Source organism: Ranitomeya variabilis, chromosome 2 (assembly GCF_051348905.1).
Source record: "Ranitomeya variabilis isolate aRanVar5 chromosome 2, aRanVar5.hap1, whole genome shotgun sequence".
Taxonomy (NCBI): domain Eukaryota; kingdom Metazoa; phylum Chordata; class Amphibia; order Anura; family Dendrobatidae; genus Ranitomeya; species Ranitomeya variabilis.
Window position 1 is genome coordinate 307,561,629 of NC_135233.1, and position 25,285 is coordinate 307,586,913.

Below are 25,285 nucleotides of genomic sequence, written 5' to 3' on the forward strand. Positions count from 1 at the left end.
TACAGTATGATTTCTAATAGTAGATTCCCCCAAACAGTATGATATCTATTAGTGCATTCTCCCCATACAGTATGATTTCTATTAGTACATTCCCCCCATACAGTATGATATCTATTAGTGTGTTCTGTCTTCATACACGTTGATACGGTGTGTGATCCGACATATGGCATAAACCACTTCTGTCTCCCAAATAAGCAGACTGTTCTCTGTAGTCTAACTTGTTTATTGGTAAACATGAGCGCGGTAAAACTATAAGAATACAAATGATATGGATAAGTATTGAGCCAAATAACAACACAGCTGACACTTTACAACTAATAGAAAAGTATACAGGATGATGCAACTTCTATATATAACTACATACAGTAAGTCACAGATAATAGATTTCCTAAGTACTAGTTGCTATACAGTAATCACATTCTGTACAACACTACATTGCAAGAACAGGGATAACAATCTTACCGGATAAACTTAACCAGAATGGCAACTAAGTGAGGTAGTTCCAATATAGCAGAAGAACACGTGTGTCCAGGAAGAACACAGAAGGAAAAATGGAGGTTCCTTATCCCAAAATGCCTTGGTGCAACCCACAATGCAACACTCTAATTATTACTAAAAAACACAGGTTATAAATTTAACCACCACTGGGTGGTGCTATAACACAGCAAAAACCAAAACACTAATAGTAGTGAACCTTTAATGCATGATACGAACACCCTGTCCTTAATTAGAATGGACAGAACACTCCCCGCTTGGCATTAACCGATGCCACCTACAGGTTCTTTTGGCGAAAACAGTAAGACAAGTTCCGCAACTGGTCTGAGGAATAGTTTACTCTCCCCGGACTTGCCTACTTTGACCTCGACCTTACGCACCTTCCCATCTTTGCTTGGGAATATTTTAGTGATGAGGCCTAGTGGCCCGTGAGACTGGCTGTCTTTCATGAGGACGACATCACCGGTTTTGATGTTTGGTTTGTCGGTCTGCCACTTCTTCCTTGGTTGTAAGGTGGAGAGGTACTGCTTCCTCCATCTGTCCCAGAAGGTATTGGAGAGACTTTGCACTTGTCTTCATTGTCGTCTGTAAAGGTCCTTGTTGCTGAAATCTCCAGGTGGAGCGCTGAGGACACTGGCTTTCTGAGTAAGCAACATGGCAGGAGTGATCGGATCTCCAGAGTCACTAGAAAGTGAATTCAATGGTTTAGCATTGATGATGGCCAAATCTTCTGCCAAGAATGTGGTCAAACTTTCATGTGTGAGTCTTGAACTACCTGCTTGCAAGAAAATGGAGTCAAGGATTCTGCGTTTCATTCCTATCATCCTCTCCCAAGCACCTTCCATGTGAGAAGAGTGTGGCAGATTGAAAGTCCAGGTGCATCCCTGCTCATTCAAGTATCTTTCCACACTGGTGGTGTCTAGGTTGGAAGGAATTTGAAGTTCTTTCACTGCTCCTACAAAGTTGGTGCCTCTATCGGAGCGTATGTGCTTCACGGGGCCTCTGGTGGCGATGAAACGTCGGAGTGCATTTATAAACCCTGAAGTGTCCATGGACTCAATTACTTCGATGTGGACTGCTCTGATGGACATACAGGTGAACATAACTGCCCAGCGTTTGGCATTGGCTTGGACTCTTCTAGTGTGCCGTGCAACCACAGACCATGGCCCGAATACATCCAGTCCGACGTTGGTAAAAGGAGGTTTTGTACTAAGTCTGTCCGATGGGAGATTCGCCATCTTCGGCTTTTGAGTCCCGCCACAGAGTTTGCGACAAATCACACAATTGTAAATGAGTTTACTCACGCATCTCTTTGCTCCAACTATCCATAGTCCAGCAGTTCGTAGATTTCCTTTGGTGAACAGTCGGCCCTGATGTTTCACCAAGACGTGGTGGTGTTGCACAAGCAGGGTCGTGACATAATGATGTCCAGGAATTATTACAGGGTGCTTCTCCCCAAATTCCACTTCAGCTTCTTGAAGACGACCTCCAATTCTTAGTAGCCCATCTTGGTCGATGATTGGATCAAGTTTCTTCAAAACACTGTCTCTAGAAACAGGTTGACCTTTATTGAGGTTATCTAATTCTTTGGCGTAACATTCACGTATAGTGCGAATTATAACGTTCTTGGCATTTTCCATGTTTGGAACAGTAAAGGCAAGCTTGCAGTGGTGCCAACCCTTGCAAGGTTTTTGAATGGCGGGTGATGTTGACTTATAGGACCGAGCCACATGAATCAAACAAACGAGGGCACAAACAAGCGAGTTCCTAGTTGAGAACTTGTTGGGATTTGAGGTGATCGTCTTTAGTCACCGTACGTAGAACGGATACCTGAGGGCGGATTTCCTCATCTGCCACTGGATCTACCAGTGTTTGACTCGTCAATGTATGGCGTCGAACGGCATAAGAATGTAGGGCCAGTAAACCAGGTTGTGTCCTTAAGATGTCTTGCTTCAATGGATCTGGTTGCGTGGTCCGCAGGATTGTGGTGTGTGGACACATAATGCCACTGTTTAGGGTCGGTGGATCTCCTGATCCTTAGCACCCGATTGCTGACAGACATAAAAGCGACGAGTTTCATTGCAAATGTACCCCAGCACTACCTTGCTGTCAGTGTAGAACTCGACTTCCTTGACTTCCAGGTCCATTTCTGTCGAGATAAGCTCAGCTAACTCTACTGCTAGCACAGCTGCACAGAGTTCCAGTCTGGGTACTGTGTGTTCACGGAGTGGGGCCAGTTTTGTCCGGCTCATAACAAGCCTTACATGGCACTGTTCGCTGATGTCAGTAGTTTTCAAATACGCCACTGCTGCAACTGCTTTGGTTGAGGCATCGCAGAAGATACAAAGCCTTTGCATCTTGATTTCTGTTGATGGCACAGAAGCATATGGTCGTGCCACGTAGAGACTTGACAGGGCTTCTAAACAGTTCTTCCATCTTACCCACAAGTCTCTTTTCTCGCTGGGAAGCAGATCATCCCAATCGGACGTCTCTTGGGTGAAGTCTCTCAACATCATTTTACCTTGGATAGTTACAGGGGTTACAAATCCCAGAGGATCGTACAAGCTGTTTACAACGGACAGGACGCCTCTACGCGTGAAGGGTTTCTCTTCTTCGCTGATCTGGAAGGTGAATGCATCCTTTTTCAAATCCCAGAGTAAACCCAGGCTCCGCTGCATGGGAAGGGAGTCTGTGCTTAAATCCAAGTGTTTTAAATCGGTTGAGTAATCTTGAGAGGGAAAGGCTGCCATTAGTTTTTGGCTGTTGGAAGCATTTTTGTGCAACCTCAAATGGGATGAAGCGAGCATTTCTTGTGCCCTTTTTAGGAGACTGACTGCCGACTCATCTGTGGGTGTGGATTTCAGGCAATCATCTATGTAGAAATCCTTTTCAACAAACGATCTTACATCCGATCCATACTTTGCTTCACCCTCTCTGGCTGAATGTCTGAGGCCATAGATAGCGACAGCAGGGGAGGGGCTGTTCCCGAAGATGTGTACCTTCATACGATATTCCACGATGTCCTTGTAGGGGTCATTTTCGCGGTACCAGAAAAACCTCAAGTAGTTTCTGTGTTTTTCTTTAACAAGGAAGCAGTGAAACATCTGTTGTATGTCGGCCATAAATGCTACTGCATCTTTGCGGAAACTAAGAAGTACTCCCAGAAGTCTGTTGTTGAGGTCTGGACAAGACAGAAAGACGTCGTTTAAAGAAACACCTTTGTATCTGGCACTTGAGTCAAATACCACTCTTATCTGACCTGGTTTCTTCAGATGATACACGCCGAAAATAGGTAAATACCAACATTCCTCGGAATCTTGAAGTACAGGTGCAATTTCCGCGTGGCCACGCTGGAAAATTCTCTCCATGAAGGTAAAGAAGTGTTCTCTTGCTTCTGGTGCCTTCTGCAGTTTGCGTGTAAGGGAGACAAATTGACTGTAGACAAGTTCTCTGTTGTTGGGTAAGCGTTGCCTCTGTGGTTTGAATGGTAAAGGTGTGACCCAACTCTTTGATTCATCTCTTACTATCTCTCGCTCCATGATGTCCAAGAACAGTCTGTCCTCTATGGACGTTGCTACCTGGTTGTCTTCTCTTGTCCTGTGGAAAACTGTGCACCCTATATGATCTTGCTCACCGTCGCATGCATGGTCTTCACAGGAAGGATCAGCTAACGGACAAGGTGGAAGGGTGTGGTGTGGCAATTCTTTAATCAGGAAACTGCTCTCGCATGGCTGGAAGAGAGACGGACGTCCATTCTCGAGGGTATTGGTGAGCATGCTGTTGACTGATGTCGGCCTGTGTGCTCCACCCAAACATACATCTCCCACAATGACCCATCCTAGGTCAAGTCTCTGAGCATATGGGGCGTTTTGTGGGCTGTTAATCTGTCCTCTAGCCTTGTGGACCTGTAGTATGTCTCTTCTGAGGAGTAAGACGATAGGAGCACCTTGGTCAAGCTTCGGTATCAGGTGAGCTATACATTTCAAGTGGGTATGATGAGCTACTACCTCTGGTGTAGGTATCTCAGAACTGTTGTTGGGAATCTGGTTGCACTCCAGTATTGATGGCAAGGATAAGCAGGTTTGACCGTCTATAGACTCTACCTTGAATCCAGTCGCTTTTCTCCCCGCCGTCTCGACAGTACCTGCACACGTCTTCAAGGAGTACGGAGAGCCGGGACCAGCAATGTTGAAGGTGTCAAGGAGAAAGGACTTAGCTAGAGACCTGTTGCTCTGGTCATCCAAGATTGCATATACCTTGATTGCCTTATCCCGTTGGCTCGCTGGGAATACTCTGACAAGACAGATCTTCGAGCAGGATCTTCCTGCTACAAATTCCTTGCAGATCTCTGTACACTGAGAAGTGACCACTGGGGTGTCTATGTCAGTGTCCATCTGTTTTTCGGCAGACTCTTCTACTCACGACGATACCCCTGAGGGTGGTCCAGGGTGTAAGGCCGTGTTGTGCTCCACACTACTACATTCTGCGCATTTCACACTGGTTTCACAGTTCTTGGCGAAGTGTGAGGTCGTCACACAGCATCTGAAGCATATCTTGTTTTCCTTTAGGAAACTCTTACGGTCTTCTAGAGACTTCTCCCTGAAGGCTCTACATTTTAGTAGAGGATGAGGTTTCTTGTGTAGGGGGCAGTGTTTGCTGAGATCCTGAGGTTTGTCCTCTTCTGGAGAGGACTTACTTGCCCTGTAAGGAAAACCTGTGGAGGTAACATTAGTTTTGTGGACTGCCACTGGTGTTTTACTGGGTTTTACACCAGAGGCAGTGGTACATGACATAGTGAAATCGAAACTGGGGTCATCTCTAACTTTAGCCTGCTGAGCAACAAAGTCTACAAACACCCTGAAAGGAGGAAATGGTACACAAACACCCTGAAAGGAGGAAATGGTACCTTATCAGCCTGTTTGTAACGGGACCCGTGGCTGACCCACTTTTCTTGTAAGTTGTAAGGGAGCTTTTGGACAATTGGGTTGACACCTCTGGCAGTGTCCAGGAATGCCAACCCTGGTAGGTCACCTTCTGCCTGAGCAGCATGTACCTCCATTAACAAGTCGCTCAGTTCCCTGAGCTTTTGATAACCCTTATTTGCTATCTTGGGGAAATCATCAATTCTATTATACAAAGCGTTTTCTATAGCTTCTATTGACCCGTAACATTCTTCGAGTCTCTCCCACACCATACGAAGTCCTGTGTGTGGGTAATTTATGTTAATGTTCCTGATTCTTTTGGCGTGTTCAGCTGACTCATTCCCAAGCCACTTTACCAGTAGATCTAACTCTTCACTACTGGAAAGATCCTAGTCTCTGATGGCGTTCTGGAAGGAGGCTCGCCATGCTCTGTAGCTTTCAGCTCGATCAGTGAACTTTACAAGTCCCTTGGTCACCAGCTCCCGGCGGGTAAAGAACCTTGCAAAGTTCATAGTGGCTGAGTCAGTGCCAACATGAGCTGGTGTGCTCTTGTCATGCGGTGTGTGTGTGGTGCGTCCTCATACCTGGTAGGAGCTTCTGGCTTAGGAAACTCTGTAGTGGTGGTCGACGTCGGTTCGCAGTATACCTTCCTGCTTCCAGTACGGTGTTTGGAGGAAGGATCTCTGGTAATCTGTATAGGCTGGTTGGTGTAATGGATCAGAGTTGTCTTCTATTCTGGGATGTTGGTAGACATATTCTGAGACGCGTTGAGCAGGGTCCTGTCGATCAAGGTCTGGTCCACGTACGTCACTGTCACGCTCAGATTCAGGAAACTCCACGGCTTCTAAGAACTCAGCTTTGGCTATTGCAGCTGCTGCTTCTTTTTCAGCGGAAAGTCTTTCCAAAGTCACTCGCAGGCGTGCTGTATCTGCGTCTCTATCTGCCTGCAGGCGAGCTCTTTCTGCTTGCAGGCGAGCGCTTTCTGCTTCTTGGTCCGCTTGCAGGCGAGCTCTTTCTGCTTGCAGAGGAGCTCTCTCTGCATCTTGGTCTGCTTGCAGGCGAGCTCTTTCTGCTTCTTGGTCTGCTTGTCTTAACTTTAACTGCATCTCTTGTGCAACGAAGGAGGATCTTACTTTCGCCGCCTCAGCTTCAGCACGGGCAAGGGTGACAGACCTTTTCGAGGAAGACTTGCTAGAGTGGCTTGTTTGGGACCTCGTCCCGAGTGAAGATGCTCGACTTGCAGACATTTCGTGTCTGTTTGCAGACTGTAGGACGTCTCAGAGTGGGTAGAAATGAACTTCAGCGTGAACTGAGACGTGTCGCGCTTGCTGGGGGCTGCACTCTCGGTACTTGTGACTGTATGGCGGCCGCTGTGGTATCCGCTGGCAGTGCGGTATGGCACAAGCGGCTGCGTAAGTGGTATTTGCTATCGCTGGCATCTAGCCTCCTTTTACTGTCATCGCTGGCGTCTAGCATCCGTTTTACTGTTCTGTCTTCATACACGTTGATACGGTGTGTGATCCGACATACGGCATAAACCACTTCTGTCTCCCAAATAAGCAGACTGTTCTCTGTAGTCTAACTTGTTTATTGGTAAACATGAGCGCGGTAAAACTATAAGAATACAAATGATATGGATAAGTATTGAGCCAAATAACAACACAGCTGACACTTTACAACTAATAGAAAAGTATACAGGATGATGCAACTTCTATATATAACTACATACAGTAAGTCACAGATAATAGATTTCCTAAGTACTAGTTGCTATACAGTAATCACATTCTGTACAACACTACATTGCAAGAACAGGGATAACAATCTTACCGGATAAACTTAACCAGGATGGCAACTAAGTGAGGTAGTTCCAATACAGCAGAAGAACACGTGTGTCCAGGAAGAACACAGAGGGAAAAATGGAGGTTCCTCATCCCAAAATGCCTTGGTGCAACCCACAATGCAACACGCTAATTATTACTAAAAAACACAGGTTATAAATGTAACCACCACTGGGTGGTGCTATAACACAGCAAAAACCAAAACACTAATAGTAGTGAACCTTTAATGCATGATACAAACACCTTGTCCTTAATTAGAATGGACAGAACATAGAGCATTCTCCCATACAGTATGATTTCTATCAGTGCATCCGCCCATACAGTATGATTTCTATTAGTGCATTCCCCCCATACAGTATGATTTCTATTAGTGCATTCCCCCATACAGTATGATTTCTATCAGTACATTCCCCATACAGTATGATTTCTATTAGTACATTCCCCATACAGTATGATTTCTATTAGTGCATTCCCCCATACAGTATGATTTCTATCAGTACATTCCCCATACAGTATGATTTCTATTAGTACATTCCCCATACAGTATGATTTCTATTAGTGCATTCCCCCGATACAGTATGATTTCTATTAGTACATTCCCCCATACAGTATGATTTCTATTAGTGCATTCCCCCCATATAGTATGATTTCTATCAGTGCATTCCCCCATACAGTATGATTTCTATTAGTGCATTCCCCCATACAGTATGATTTCTATTAGTGCATTCTCCCCATAAATAGAAATCATACTGTATGGGGGAATGCACTAATAGAAATCATACTGTATGGGCAAATGTACTGATAAAAATCATACTGCATGGGGAGAATGCACTAATAGATATCATACTGTATTGGGGTATGCACTAATGGAAATCATACTGTATGGGGAGAATGCACTAATAGATATCACACTGTATTGGGGTATGCACTAATAGATATCATACTGTATGGGAGAATGCACTAATAGAATGCATACTGTATGGGGAGAATGCACTAATAGAAATCATACTGTATGAGGGAATGTACTGATAGAAATCATACTGTATGGGGGAATGCACTAATAGAAATCATACTGTATGGGGAGAATGCACTAAGATATACTATGCAAATTGACTCTTCTGAGAAAAAGAGGATTTAACTCTATAGCGCCACCTGTTGGAAGTAGCGATCCTACAAGTCACAATCAACCCTTTAACGAGTCATGCAATATGACTTAGGATAAAAGCCAAATCAGTATCTCAATTCGTAGACACGGTGTTTCGGGCTGTTGGCCCTCGTCGGTGCGAAGCATGAGAACTGATTTGGCTAGGTGAGAGGCTAAGTCATATTGCACGACTCGTTAAAGGGTTGATTGTGACTTGTAGGATCGCTACTTCCAACAGGTGGCGCTATAGAGTTAAGTCCTCTTTTTCTCAGAAGAGGCAATTTGCATATTTAAATTCCCAGAGGAGCATTGTACGGCAAATAAGCCTCCTTACCTTGACAAGCCAGAGATGGTATGTCACTCTCCATAAGGAGAAATGTTACCCCTTAGACCCCAGTCCAGAGCCTCTCACCTAGCCAAATCAGTTCTCATGCTTCGCACTGACGAGGGCCAACAGCCCGAAACACCGTGTCTGCGAATTGAGATACTGATTTGGCTTTTATCCTAAGTCATATTGCACGACTCGTTAAAGGGTTGATTGTGACTTGTAGGATCGCTACTTCCAACAGGTGGCGCTATACAGTTAAGTCCTCTTTTTCTCAGAAGAGGCAATTTGCATATTTAAATTCCCAGAGGAGCATTGTACGGCAAATAAGCCTCCTTACCTTGACAAGCCAGAGATGGTATGTCACTCTCCATAAGGAGAAACGTTACCCCTTAGACCCCAGTCCAGAGCCTCTCACCTAGCCAAATCAGTTCTAATGCTTCGCACTGACGAGGGCCAACAGCCCGAAACACCGTGTCTGCGAATTGAGATACTGATTTGGCTTTTATCCTAAGTCATATTGCACGACTCGTTAAAGGGTTGATTGTGACTTGTAGGATCGCTACTTCCAACAGGTGGCGCTATACAGTTAAGTCCTCTTTTTCTCAGAAGAGGCAATTTGCATATTTAAATTCCCAGAGGAGCATTGTACGGCAAATAAGCCTCCTTACCTTGACAAGCCAGAGATGGTATGTCACTCTCCATAAGGAGAAACGTTACCCCTTAGACCCCAGTCCAGAGCCTCTCACCTAGCCAAATCAGTTCTCATGCTTCGCACTGACGAGGGCCAACAGCCCGAAACACCGTGTCTGCGAATTGAGATACTGATTTGGCTTTTATCCTAAGTCATATTGCACGACTCGTTAAAGGGTTGATTGTGACTTGTAGGATCGCTACTTCCAACAGGTGGCGCTATAGAGTTAAGTCCTCTTTTTCTCAGAAGAGGCAATTTGCATATTTAAATTCCCAGAGGAGCATTGTACGGCAAATAAGCCTCCTTACCTTGACAAGCCAGAGATGGTATGTCACTCTCCATAAGGAGAAACGTTACCCCTTAGACCCCAGTCCAGAGCCTCTCACCTAGCCAAATCAGTTCTCATGCTTCGCACTGACGAGGGCCAACAGCCCGAAACACCGTGTCTGCGAATTGAGATACTGATTTGGCTTTTATCCTAAGTCATATTGCACGACTCGTAAAAGGATTGATTGTGACTTGTAGGATCGCTACTTCCAACAGGTGGCGCTATACAGTTAAGTCCTCTTTTTCTCAGAAGAGGCAATTTGCATATTTAAATTCCCAGAGGAGCATTGTACGGCAAATAAGCCTCCTTACCTTGACAAGCCAGAGATGGTATGTGTTGTGAATTTGCTTTTTGCTCCCTCTAGTGGTTACTAGTTTTTTGACTCTGGTTTTTCTGTCATTCCTTTTATCCGCACCTGGGTCGTTAGTTAGGGGTGTTGCTATATAAGCTCCCTGGACCTTCAGTTCTATGCCTGGCAACGTAGTTATCAGAGCTAGTCTGCTGTGCTCTTGTCTACTGATCCTGGTTCCAGTTATATCAGCTAAGTCTGCCTTTTGCTTTTTGCTATTTGTTTTGGTTTTGTATTTTTGTCCAGCTTGTTCCAAATCTATATCCTGATCTTTGCTGGAAGCTCTAGGGGGCTGGTGTTCTCCCCCCGGACCGTTAGACGGTTCGGGGGTTCTTGAATTTCCAGTGTGGATTGTGATAGGGTTTTTGTTGACCATATAAGTTACCTTTCTTTATTCTGCTATCAGTAAGCGGGCCTCTCTGTGCTAAACCTGGTTCATTTCTGTGTTTGTCATTTCCTCTTACCTCACCGTCATTATTTGTGGGGGGCTTCTATCCAGCTTTGGGGTCCCCTTCTCTGGAGGCAAGAAAGGTCTTTGTTTTCCTCTACTAGGGGTAGCTAGATTCTCCGGCTGGCGCGTGTCATCTAGAATCAACGTAGGAATGATCCCCGGCTACTTCTAGTGTTGGCGTTAGGAGTAGATATATGGTCAACCCAGTTACCACTGCCCTATGAGCTGGATTTTTGTATTCTGCAGACTTCCTCGTTCCTCTGAGACCCTCGCCATTGGGGTCATAACAGTTTGCCAGGCCAGTATTAAATGTTTAATGCATTGCAGAAGAGGGATTATAAGAAAGAAGATTCTGAGTTTTTTTTTTTTTTTTTTTTTTTTTTTTTTTTTTTCTTTTTCCCCTTTACCTCAGAGTGGCTATGCTTGCTGCAGACATGAATGTCCAGACCTTGATTACAAGTGTGGACCAGCTGGCTACTCGTGTGCAGGGCATACAAGACTATGTTATCAGAAATCCTAGGTCAGAACCTAAAATACCGATTCCTGAACTGTTTTCCGGAGACAGGTTTAAGTTTAGGAATTTCGTGAATAATTGTAAATTGTTTTTGTCCCTGAGACCCTGTTCATCTGGAGATTCTGCTCAGCAAGTAAAAATTGTTATTTCGTTCTTACGGGGCGACCCTCAGGATTGGGCTTTTTCGCTGGCGCCAGGAGATCCGGCATTGGCTGATCTTGATGCGTTTTTTCTGGCGCTCGGTTTACTTTATGAGGAACCCAATCTTGAGATTCAGGCAGAAAAGGCCTTGCTGGCTATGTCTCAGGGGCAGGACGAGGCTGAAGTGTATTGCCAAAAATTTCGGAAATGGTCCGTGCTGACACATTGGAACGAGTGTGCACTGGCCGCTAATTTTAGAAATGGCCTTTCTGAAGCCATTAAGAATGTTATGGTGGGTTTTCCCATTCCCACAGGTCTGAATGATACTATGGCACTGGCTATTCAAATTGACCGGCGGTTGCGGGAGCGCAAAACCGCAAATTCCCTCATGGTGTTGTCTGAACAGACACCTAATTCGGTGCAATGTGATAGAAAAACCGCAAATTCCCTCATGGTGTTGTCTGAACAGACACCTGATTTAATGCAATGTGATAGAATCCTGACTAGAAATGAGCGGAAAATTCATAGACGCCGGAATGGCTTGTGCTACTACTGTGGTGATTCTACACATGTTATCTCAGCATGCTCTAAACGTATAGCTAAGGTTGTTAGTCCTGTGACCGTTGGTAATTTGCAACCTAAATTTATTCTGTCTGTAACTTTGATTTGCTCACTGTCATCTTATCCTGTCATGGCGTTTGTAGATTCAGGTGCTGCCCTGAGTCTCATGGATCTCTCATTTGCTAAGCGCTGTGGTTTTACTCTTGAACCATTAGAAAATCCTATTCCTCTTAGGGGTATTGATGCTACACCATTGGCAGCAAATAAACCGCAGTATTGGACACAGGTTACCATGTGCATGACTCCTGAACACCGCGAGGTGATACGTTTCCTGGTTTTACATAAAATGCATGATTTGGTTGTTTTAGGGCTGCCATGGTTACAGACCCATAATCCAGTCCTGGACTGGAAGGCTATGTCAGTCTCAAGTTGGGGCTGTCGTGGTATTCATGGGGATTCCCTGCCTGTGTCTATTGCTTCTTCTACGCCTTCGGAAGTTCCGGAGTATTTGTCTGATTATCAGGATGTCTTTAGTGAGTCTGAGTCCAGTGCACTGCCTCCTCATAGGGACTGTGACTGTGCTATAGATTTGATCCCAGGCAGTAAATTTCCTAAGGGAAGACTGTTTAATCTGTCGGTACCTGAACATACCGCTATGCGTTCATATATCAAGGAGTCTCTGGAGAAAGGACATATTCGTCCGTCTTCTTCCCCTCTTGGTGCGGGATTCTTTTTTGTGGCAAAAAAGGACGGATCTTTGAGACCTTGTATTGATTATCGGCTTTTAAATAAGATCACTGTCAAATTTCAGTATCCTTTACCGCTGTTGTCTGACTTGTTTGCCCGGATTAAGGGTGCCAAGTGGTTCACCAAGATAGACCTTCGTGGTGCGTACAACCTTGTGCGCATTAAGCAAGGTGATGAGTGGAAAACCGCATTCAATACGCCCGAAGGTCATTTTGAGTACTTGGTGATGCCTTTTGGGCTCTCCAATGCGCCTTCAGTTTTTCAGTCCTTTATGCATGACATTTTCCGGAAGTATCTGGATAGATTTTTGATTGTTTATCTGGATGATATTTTGGTTTTTTCTGATAATTGGGATTCGCATGTGGAGCAGGTCAGGTTGGTCTTTAAAATTTTGCGTGAAAATTCTTTGTTTGTCAAGGGCTCAAAGTGTCTCTTTGGTGTACAGAAGGTTCCCTTTTTGGGGTTCATTTTTTCCCCTTCTGCTGTGGAGATGGACCCAGTCAAGGTCCGAGCTATTCTTGATTGGACTCAGCCCTCGTCAGTTAAGAGTCTTCAGAAGTTCTTGGGCTTCGCTAACTTCTACCGTCGTTTTATCGCTAATTTTTCTAGCATTGTGAAACCTTTGACGGATATGACCAAGAAGGGCTCCGATGTAGCTAACTGGGCTCCTGCTGCCGTGGAGGCTTTCCAGGAGTTGAAACGCAGGTTTACTTCGGCGCCGGTTTTGTGCCAGCCTGACGTCTCACTTCCCTTTCAGGTTGAGGTGGATGCTTCGGAGATTGGGGCAGGGGCCGTTTTGTCGCAGAGAGGCCCTGGTTGCTCTGTTATGAAACCTTGTGCCTTTTTCTCTAGGAAGTTTTCGCCTGCCGAGCGAAATTATGATGTGGGCAATCGGGAGTTGTTGGCCATGAAATGGGCATTTGAGGAGTGGCGTCATTGGCTCGAGGGTGCTAAGCATCGTGTGGTGGTCTTGACTGATCACAAAAATCTGATGTATCTCGAGTCTGCTAAACGCCTTAATCCGAGACAGGCCCGCTGGTCATTGTTTTTCTCCCGCTTTGATTTTGTTGTCTCGTATTTACCAGGTTCAAAGAATGTGAAGGCCGATGCTCTTTCTAGGAGCTTTGTGCCTGATGCTCCTGGAGTCGCGGATCCTGTTGGTATTCTTAAAGATGGAGTTATCTTGTCAGCTATTTCTCCGGATCTGCGACGTGTGTTGCAGAGATTTCAGGCTGATAGGCCTGAGTCTTGTCCACCTGACAGACTGTTTGTCCCGGATAAGTGGACCAGCAGAGTCATTTCCGAGGTTCATTCCTCGGTGTTGGCAGGTCATCCGGGAATCTTTGGCACCAGAGATCTGGTGGCCAGGTCCTTTTGGTGGCCTTCCTTGTCAAGGGATGTGCGGTCATTTGTGCAGTCCTGTGGGACTTGTGCTCGAGCTAAGCCTTGCTGTTCTCGTGCCAGCGGTTTGCTCTTGCCCTTGCCTGTCCCGAAGAGACCTTGGACACATATCTCCATGGATTTCATTTCTGATCTTCCGCTATCTCAGGGCATGTCCGTTATCTGGGTGATATGTGATCGCTTCTCCAAGATGGTCCATTTGGTTCCTTTGCCTAAGCTGCCTTCCTCTTCCGATCTGGTTCCTGTGTTTTTCCAGAACGTGGTTCGTTTGCACGGCATCCCTGAGAATATTGTGTCAGACAGAGGATCCCAGTTCGTTTCCAGGTTCTGGCGATCCTTTTGTAGTAGGATGGGCATTGATTTGTCGTTTTCGTCTGCTTTCCATCCTCAGACTAATGGACAGACGGAGCGAACCAATCAGACTTTGGAGGCTTATTTGAGGTGTTTTGTCTCTGCTGATCAGGACGATTGGGTGACATTCTTGCCGTTGGCTGAGTTTGCCCTTAATAATCGGGCTAGTTCCGCCACCTTGGTTTCGCCTTTTTTCTGCAACTCTGGTTTCCATCCTCGCTTTTCTTCGGGTCATGTGGAGCCTTCTGACTGTCCTGGGGTGGATTCTGTGGTGGATAGGTTGCAGCAGATCTGGAATCATGTGGTGGACAACTTGAAGTTGTCACAGGAGAAGGCTCAGCGCTTTGCCAACCGCCGCCGCGGTGTGGGTCCCCGACTACGCGTTGGGGATTTGGTATGGCTTTCTTCCCGCTTTGTTCCTATGAAGGTCTCCTCTCCCAAATTTAAACCTCGTTTTATTGGGCCTTACAAGATATTGGAAATCCTTAACCCTGTATCTTTTCGTCTGGATCTTCCTGTGTCGTTTGCTATTCACAATGTATTTCATAGGTCCTTGTTGCGGCGGTACATTGTGCCTGTAGTTCCTTCTGCTGAGCCTCCTGCTCCGGTGTTGGTTGAGGGCGAGTTGGAGTACGTGGTGGAGAAGATCTTGGATTCTCGCCTCTCCAGGCGGAGGCTTCAGTACCTGGTCAAGTGGAAGGGCTATGGTCAGGAGGATAATTCCTGGGTGGTCGCCTCTGATGTTCATGCGGCCGATTTAGTTCGTGCCTTTCATGCCGCTCGTCCTGATCGCCCTGGTGGTCGTGGTGAGGGTTCGGTGACCCCTCACTAAGGGGGGGGTACTGTTGTGAATTTGCTTTTTGCTCCCTCTAGTGGTTACTAGTTTTTTGACTCTGGTTTTTCTGTCATTCCTTTTATCCGCACCTGGGTCGTTAGTTAGGGGTGTTGCTATATAAGCTCCCTGGACCTTCAGTTCTATGCCTGGCAACGTAGTTATCAGAGCTAGTCTGCTGTGCTCTTGTCTACTGATCCTGGTTCCAGTTATATCAGCTAAGTCTGCCTTTTGCTTTTTGCTATTTGTTTTGGTTTTGTATTTTTGTCCAGCTTGTTCCAAATCTATATCCTGATCTTTGCTGGAAGCTCTAGGGGGCTGGTGTTCTCCCCCCGGACCGTTAGACGGTTCGGGGGTTCTTGAATTTCCAGTGTGGATTGTGATAGGGTTTTTGTTGACCATATAAGTTACCTTTCTTTATTCTGCTATCAGTAAGCGGGCCTCTCTGTGCTAAACCTGGTTCATTTCTGTGTTTGTCATTTCCTCTTACCTCACCGTCATTATTTGTGGGGGGCTTCTATCTAGCTTTGGGGTCCCCTTCTCTGGAGGCAAGAAAGGTCTTTGTTTTCCTCTACTAGGGGTAGCTAGATTCTCCGGCTGGCGCGTGTCATCTAGAATCAACGTAGGAATGATCCCCGGCTACTTCTAGTGTTGGCGTTAGGAGTAGATATATGGTCAACCCAGTTACCACTGCCCTATGAGCTGGATTTTTGTATTCTGCAGACTTCCTCGTTCCTCTGAGACCCTCGCCATTGGGGTCATAACAGGTATGTCACTCTCCATAAGGAGAAACGTTACCCCTTAGACCCCAGTCCAGAGCCTCTCACCTAGCCAAATCAGTTCTAATGCTTCGCACTGACGAGGGCCAACAGCCCGAAACACCGTGTCTGCGAATTGAGATACTGATTTGGCTTTTATCCTAAGTCATATTGCACGACTCGTTAAAGGGTTGATTGTGACTTGTAGGATCGCTACTTCCAACAGGTGGCGCTATACAGTTAAGTCCTCTTTTTCTCAGAAGAGGCAATTTGCATATTTAAATTCCCAGAGGAGCATTGTACGGCAAATAAGCCTCCTTACCTTGACAAGCCAGAAATGGTATGTCACTCTCCATAAGGAGAAACGTTACCCCTTAGACCCCAGTCCAGAGCCTCTCACCTAGCCAAATCAGTTCTCATGCTTCGCACTGACGAGGGCCAACAGCCCGAAACACCGTGTCTGCGAATTGAGATACTGATTTGGCTTTTATCCTAAGTCATATTGCACGACTCGTTAAAGGGTTGATTGTGACTTGTAGGATCGCTACTTCCAACAGGTGGCGCTATAGAGTTAAGTCCTCTTTTTCTCAGAAGAGGCAATTTGCATATTTAAATTCCCAGAGGAGCATTGTACGGCAAATAAGCCTCCTTACCTTGACAAGCCAGAGATGGTATGTCACTCTCCATAAGGAGAAACGTTACCCCTTAGACCCCAGTCCAGAGCCTCTCACCTAGCCAAATCAGTTCTCATGCTTCGCACTGACGAGGGCCAACAGCCCGAAACACCGTGTCTGCGAATTGAGATACTGATTTGGCTTTTATCCTAAGTCATATTGCACGACTCGTAAAAGGATTGATTGTGACTTGTAGGATCGCTACTTCCAACAGGTGGCGCTATACAGTTAAGTCCTCTTTTTCTCAGAAGAGGCAATTTGCATATTTAAATTCCCAGAGGAGCATTGTACGGTAAATAAGCCTCCTTACCTTGACAAGCCAGAGATGGTATGTCACTCTCCATAAGGAGAAACGTTACCCCTTAGTCCTAAGATATACTGTATGGGGGGGGATGCACTGATAGAAATCATACTGTATGTGGGAATGCACTAATAGATATCATACTGTATGGGGGAATGCACTAACTGAAATCATACTGTAGGGGGGGATGCACTGATAGAAATCATACTGTATGGGAGGGAATTCACTAACTGAAATCATACTGTATGGGGGGGAATGCACTATCAGTGCATCCCCCATACAGTATGGGTGTGGTCAGAGGTGTGGCCTAAAACTTGCCGCGGCGCACTACACACGCCGCAAACTTTATACCTCCTTCCCTTCTTCAATAGTTGGGAGGTATGGTACCGCATTTGCTGGATCATGGCAAGTGCCGCAAATCCCATAGGGAATGAATGAGGCCGAACGCAGTGTTGCCATAAGTGATCCGTTATGTGGCAGATGCAGAAAAACTGCCGGATCTGCTGCAAAAGGCTACTTTCACATCAGCGATTCTTGCCAAAGTCACTGCCGATAGTGTCATACTCACCAAAGGGGAGGCAGCACTAAAAGTGCCTAGGGCAGCAGTACTCTAAATACGGCCCTGGGAACAGGTCTGTGCTGTATGTGATTCTCTGCTGCAGGCAGACATTGAACCTGCTGCCCTGAGCCATTGATGGCACAGGCTGAATGGCAGAGCTGTGAGCAGACAGCTTTTAGGATTAGAGCTATGGGTCATTTGTAGACACATAAAAGGATGGTGCATTTTAGCATTCCTAATGGATATAAAACCAGGACCACCTGCAATTCTAATAAACCGAACCTAGGCCACCATAGACCCTATGACCCTGATAGAACAAGTTGTTCTACTGAGACCATTTTGTATGATCATAGGGTCTATGGTGGTCTAGGTTCAGTTTGGTTTGAGTTTTGTGGCTATGTCAGGGATGGTAAAATGCATCAAACCTGCATTTGTCTAAGACATAACCAGGGCCCTAATCCCACAACCTAGGACTTTATAGCGCCTTCTTTAGACAGACATCAGATGTTTGTCATGGATTTATACCAACAAGGAGTGATTGCTGAACTGCATGTAGTATTTCACAAAGTTTGTATCACAGCATAAGGTTTTGTTTCAGGGCGCCGCACACTGGCACAGACAATGCCTAAGATTCTGCTTTATGGCACTCTATCTCTGCACAAGGCTTTGCCCAAAACCAGTATACAGTATTATGATTCAATGATCTGATCTATAAGTAGAGTACCGTATTTCAAATGGTTGCAATGACTGAGGTATACAGGAAGGTCAGGAGTTCCTATCAGATAAATGTTAGCTTTATCTGCTCAGTGTTAACCGGCGTTATGCTTTATATATTCATTTCTGGTAAACCCAAATCAATGCAGAGTCACAGATAAATGAAACAGGATGCTGGATAGTTTCTGACACACCCTTGGGTTAAAAAATGAATCTAAGTGTCTTTAACGCCCAGGATGTTTTTCAACACCCTCAGCTTCACATGTATCTCTCTGCTCACCGCGTACATTATCATGAGAACTTTGACATTTGTCATCTTTTGCAATTGTTACTCAACTAAATTCCAGTAAATCTTTTATTCTTAAAAGTAACAAAATACTGATTTTGCAAAGAAGTTTAAATGTGGCCTGTGGTGGAGTGGGGTCCCATGGACCCACCAAGAGAAAATAATTCTAAGGAACATTCCTCTAACCATACCAAGCAATTCATATCCACTCTAATAGCATAATACATTTTGCTGATATTTTCACGCATTGGCAAAAAATGAGAATGTATTGTTATATAAGGTTAGAATAATAAAGTGATGCTTATTACTGTAAAGCTGAAAAACCCCTAAACAAAGTAGCTAAAACACATGTGATCTGCTGTCACAATCACATGAGGATTTCTGCTGCTGGAGCACAAGGGTACTCCTGCGGCTGGGCAATGTCATTGTGGTTGAACCCAGACTCATAGGAGATCCCTTTTGTCTTCTTGCAGACCAATCTTATTGGTCATAGAGTTGAATATTACATTAAATGGGTTGAATACACTCAGACAACCCCTTGTCAATCACTATGTTTTGCCCCTGTAAAATAATAACATCTATACTCACCTCTAGTGCCATTCCAGCAGTGTTGGCACGGTCTCTCCCGGGGATCACGTGACATTGGCCACAGGGATAGTATGACATAACAATCAGTGGTGGCTTCGCCCTCCCCTCTTATAGACAAATCGAGGAACTGAGAGAGCAGCCTCAGCTCTGTCTTCCTCCGGATGTCAATTACATCCATAGGTAGGAAAGTACCCCCAGCACTGATTGGCCGCAGGGATTACATAATATAGCAATGTCACGCGATCCCTGGGTGAACCATTGCCGACACTGCTGGAATGGTGCCAGCACCAGAGGTGACTATGAGTGTTATTATTTTACTTTGAGGAAACACAGGAGTTCAGAATTGGTTGACCAAATAGTGGACAACCGGCACAATTTATCAGGACATAGTATGTGCCATTTTTGTCTTTACATATGACTGCAGGTAAACTATTGCATTGTCTTAAAAGAGACCAACCCAGTGCCAAATGTTAGGATTCTATTCGACTCTACGTGCCTGATAAAGTTATCATATGACTGCAAATATTCAATATACAAAATTACGGTCATGTACTAACTTCTCATCCGTAACAGAAAATTGTGAGAAGCAGATAAGAAGTCAGCACATGACCGCAAGTATTTTGCTCTGCTCGCCCGATTGAGTGGTTGCCCTGTGACCGCAAGTATGCAACATTGTTCTCATCCATTTCTCTCAATGGAAAGATGAGAAGCTAGTTGGAGCATGATTGCAACTATTCGGCTTTGCTTGCCAGTTCGATCAGTTGTCACATGACTGCAAGTACACATATTGCATACTTGTGATCATGTGATGACCACTTGAACCAGGAAACACAGCCGAATCTTAACAGTATGCACAATGCACTCACTTAGGTTTCAGCAAGCTACAGAGCTTACAAATAGTTAGCATTGGGATGAACAAACCCTGTAAGCAACGTGGCGACGTGAGAGTTAAATGGAAGATTTAGTCTATGTGGTCAGTGGTAAATAAGCTGATGGGGAGTCCTGCTTCCATTATACATGAGCGCACGGTAGAATGTAATGCACAAGTACAGTTGACTACATCGTTCACATTACATAATAGAAACCTGCCGATGTTTTGCTTCCCGGTCCTTTAATAGAAGACTATATTTAGACAGCTTATCCACAGGCAATTATATCAGCGTGTTCATCTGTTTTGAGATGATTATAAAACATTCCAGGTAAACCATGGCAAAGCGAGAGCGGCTTGATAGATTTGTATAAATACATAATTGACGGTTGCGTGCAAAAATGTGACATTTCTTTTATTTTCGGCACTCCAAAGATGCTATTTCAGAATTAGTTACCCCCGCAAAGCAATTAGTCTGAATGAGCCGTATGCTGGTATCTATCACTCACAAAAGTTCTTCGATGAATTCAACTTGTAAGCGCGTGTTGAAAAGGAGAAGAAAAAAAAAAAGGCCTTTGTCTTGGCCAAAAATAGGTTCTGCCAAATGTTCGGTTGATTTATTATACAATTTCTTTTGCTTTTACAATTGTATTCCCTGCACAGAAACATCAAAACCCACTTGGCTCGGTTTCCAGGATTTGTTAACTGTGTAAATGTGGCATCCTTTTTTTTTTGTAATGGGAATTTAACGCCTAGCTGTGTTTTATACCGGGTTCCTGTCTTTCCAGTTGATTTTGGTGTGAGTGCCCAATTGGACAGAACGATCGGAAGAAGAAACACATTTATTGGAACGCCGTACTGGATGGCACCTGAGGTCATCGCTTGCGATGAGAATCCAGACTCTACATATGACTATCGGGTGAGTTTTTGCTAAGAAGTCACATTTCACAGAGGATGCGCATTGGGATTATGTTAAAAAAAAAAAAAAAAAAGAAATTCTTTGTGTCATTAGTCATCTCCTATTCTGATAAACACTGGACTCACCAGACTTTCCTAAAGGAAGTATGCTGACTGTGTAAGAATCACTTCCTAATAGGTTACTGGGGAAGAGTTATTGTTCATTCGCTTCGCGCACCCCCAGGAATTGGGAAAGCCAGCTGTTCATACAAATCCCCATTGTCCTTTACTCATCTATGCTGGTTACAATTGGGAAATATTCCCGTGCACTATTTTTAAAGGAATTCACTTAAGTGAAAAGAAGGTGACAAATAATATTATTACAGCTGCTCAACAAATGTTTAAAAAGTAGGCAAAATCTAAAATGTCTCCATGGGCTCCTCCATAGCCAAAAATGGTGCAATAATCAATGATCAGAAGAACACAGGGATACATAAACAAAAGAGGATGTGCAAGAACCGCACTCAATCAAATAGATATCCTATTAGTGCAGTTTGCACTTAATAAAGAATTCTTACATGTATGTGCGTAGTGTGAACTGTTGCTGAAAAGACAGTGACCATGGGGTTTCCAGAGCACGACCCCATTCATCCTTATTTCTGTTGTGTGCGTGACAAATCTGAAGGCAGAATCTGCTCACAAATATGCACTGATTAATATAAGAGATAGTGTAATGTATGCGTCTAGACATACTACCTCTTATTAACCCCTTCACCCAGGGGCGATTTTCCTTTTTTAGTTTTTTCCTCTCCTGCTTCCAAAGAGCCATAAATTATTTTTTTTCTGTCAATATAACCATGTGAGGGCTTGTTTTTTGTGGGACGAGAAGTACTTTTGAATGACATCAGTGGTTTTATCAGATAGTGTACTGGAAGATGGGAAAAAATTCCAAGCGCAGCAAAATTGCAAAAAAAAAAAGTGCAATTCCACAATTGTTTTTTTGAGATTTTTATTTACCATGTTCACTATATGGTAAATCTGACCTGGTATTATGATTCTCCAGGTCAGTACGAGTATATAGATATCAAACATGTATCGCTTCTTTTTCATTTAGGAGAAAAAAAGTCTGAAACTTGAATGTAAATTTTTTGGGGGCGTTTGTCACCATTTTCCGAGACCTGTAGCGTCTCCACTTTTTGGGATATGGGGTTGTGTGGGGGCTTATTTTTTGCACTCTAAGCTGATGTTTTTATGGATAACATTTTGGGGTTCATAAGATGCTTTGATCTACTTTTAATGCATTGAATTGTAATGTTGTGATGACCATAAAACATAATCCTGGAGTTTAAATTTTTTTTTCTTGTTACACAACTTACCGATCAGATTAATTTATTTTATATTTTGGTAGATTGGACATTTCTAAATGCAGTGATACCAAATATATGTATTTTATTTTTTTTTAATTGTTTTATTTTTAATGATGCAAAATGGGGTGATTTGAACTTCTGTTTAATATTTATTAAAACTTTATTTTTTTACTTTTTTACTATGTCCCATTTAGAAGACTTGATGCTGGAATCATCCAATCTCCTGTGCTATACATAGCAGGGCTTCACCACTGCTATGTATAGCAGAAATCACAATCTCCTATGAACGTTGGCCACGAGTCACGACAACCCATCAGTGCCCCCTGATCACATCACAGGGGCACCGATGGACAGGATTTGACCTCAACAAGCAAGTGGCAAAAAATCCAACTTTTTCTGACATGCTTGTCATGGCCGCAGTACCTTACCGGTCCCAATGCATTCGCTCACTCTGTGATATGATGCAGCATACAGCTGACAAGCCCGACCTGTGTCGCAGCCAAAATTGCTATGTAGCCCCAAACCTAGAGATTATACTGTTACTTAATAGACTTATTAGTGACATCTGCAAGTCTGTAAGATAAAATGTTAAGCTATGGAGTTTTTTTCATAGTATTTCTCATAGTATTTGATGCTCTCGCTTGTATGTCTTTTAGATTTTTTAAATTTTTTTTATATAGGATAAAGATTTAGTGCGAAGAAGAAAGGAAGCAAATATAATGTTTGGGAACATACCCTCTTTTCTTTTAGAATCTGTCCAAATCGTGCTTTAACCCTGTACCTTAAAAATGTATAGTTCTCAAGCGCCTCATTGCCATCTAGCACCTAGTTAACCCGCCCCACCAGCCCAATTTTTAGCTATGTTCTTGCTCGATCAGTGCCTTGCAGCATGGGTGGACACAGACAGGACAATTTCACCTGTTTTGGAGGAGGCAGTGGACCCCCTACCCTCTGGGTCCCTACTCTGGCTGCACAGGTAGCACCTATGGTATGCCCACCCTCTCATTGTAGCCTAATCCAGTATTACCAGTAAGTGGCAACAAGTAGTACTATGAACGCTTCCATTGTAACGGTTCTCTGTACATGGCAATTTTTTTAATAATTTTTTTTATTATTACATTTTATTAGTATATGAAAAAGCAATTTTAGATATTAGCTTTGATAAATGAACATATGAGTGAATCAGTGAATCTATGATATTGGACTGTGTCACTGAAGTTCCGTGTAATAATAGTAACAATACAGATTGTGCTTCTTTTCCACAGAGTGATCTCTGGTCTTTGGGAATTACAGCCATAGAGATGGCAGAAGGAGCTCCACGTAAGTAGGACACAACATCCCAGATATTACTCTAATATTAGCACAAAGCTTCAGAGATATTCAACATTTTAAGAAGGTTATAGAAAAACTCAATGTTACTCTATCGAACACAGCATAAGCATCTTATAACATTTCTGTCCAAATGAAGGTCGAAAATAACTGGACATCTTTTCATATTATGTTCTCTTAAAAAAAAAAAAACTAGAATAGCTTACAAAATAAATGTAGTAATATTCACCTTACTGATCTCCTGCAGCTCCCATGCTTCCCGGGCCCCATGCCGGTCAGTTTATCCTGCTATAGCAATGTCTATGGATAGGAGCTTATGACTAGAATTGAGTGAATATGTTCGGAATCGGTCGCCGAATCTGAATTTGCCTTATATGTGCCATATTGGTACCCTATACATACCGAATTTATGTTTGATGATCAGTTCCGAACATATTCATTCATTTCTACTCCCATTGACTCCAATGACATTCGGCTGTGTTTGGCGAATATTGCGAAAATAAAATACGCTGCCAATCGTCATCAGAACTGAACTCAACTCTACTTATAATTAGGGCAGCCAATCACGGCCACATCACCACTACAGTCATTGACAGACTGCAGCGGTCACACGTCCATGTCAACTATGGAGCAGGAAGAACAGATACTGGTGACCCAGAAAGCATGGGAGTGGCAGGGGATTGGTAAGAAGAGTATACTATTTTTATCATTCTATAGTAATCCAACTGTTTTATTTTTTTAATTTTCTTCCTTTTTAAAATTAGGTGGTTGGATAACTTTTGTAAAGGGAATCCGTCAGCAGGTTTTTGCTATGTAATCTGAGGACAGCATTAGGTAGGAGCTGAGACACAGATTTCAGCGATGTGTCACTTATTTGGCTGTGTGCTGTTTCCATACAATGAAGGTTTTATCACCAGGAGATAATCACTACCTGGATTAATGTGCATGTGAGCCCTAGTCCAACCATGCCCCTTTTAATAAGCAGCTCATCGTCTATACACAATGTACATAGAGTGAGTGGTGTGGATGGGGTTCGTTTTTGAGATCAGCTACATCTAAAAACTCTGTGTCACAACTGCTGCACCCAGTAATCTAAGTGACACATCGCTGGAATTGCAGTCTCTTTTCCAACATTATGCTTCTCTCAGGTGAGGAAGCAAATATCTGATGACAGATTCCCTTTAGCAGTCTGTTTGCTATCAGCGGTCACTAGAGACAGGTTATTAGAAATAGTTTCTTTATTACATTTAATACTAAAACATTAAATATTGACCCATTAATCCTACTGTGTCTCATTGCATAAAAACTGAGAAGTCTATAAAGAAGTCTTCCCTTTGAGCTCAGCCCAGTGCCCCTCTTCATCGTCTTTCTGCAGCAGGAGCCTCCCCCCTCTGCTCAATCTCTTGTAGGACTCAGAGATTGCTAAGCTATGCAGTACAACTAAGCTTGCTCCTCAGCTTTTCCCCAGCCACAAATGGAACAAATCACCCCCCCCCCCCCCCATGTTATTTTCAGGATTTAAAAAAAAAAGTCTCGGTGATGCAGACCCAAAACATTAGGGGCAAAATTCTCACCAATTCAGCTGCATCATCCTTTGCTCGATTTAGTTTCCTCTAACAGTCTGCATCAGGCCACTGAAGTTGGGTGACAGGATGGCAGGATGGACTGTAATTGTTTGATTCTATTCCTTGGCAAATAATTTTATGTGTAAAAAAAAATGAAATTTAGCAAAATAAACAAAATAGTGATTAAGAATATAATAAATGTAGTACTAAATAATGAATACATTGTGTTGTCGTTACACGAAATGCTTGCACAATAGTTGAAGCTAAAGGAAATGGAAGAGTTGGA

General features: G+C 43.8%; 1 protein-coding gene across 1 annotated transcript in view; it reads left to right on the forward strand.

Moving 5' to 3' along the window:
- The window catches only part of NRK (Nik related kinase), a 348,898-nt gene that overhangs the window by 134,169 nt on the left and 189,444 nt on the right, over window positions 1-25,285 (forward strand). The window contains exons 7-8 of the mRNA XM_077285205.1: window positions 20,630-20,760; window positions 23,371-23,425. Coding sequence (XP_077141320.1) covers window positions 20,630-20,760; window positions 23,371-23,425 — 186 coding nt within the window. The remainder of the gene's footprint in view (window positions 1-20,629; window positions 20,761-23,370; window positions 23,426-25,285) is intronic.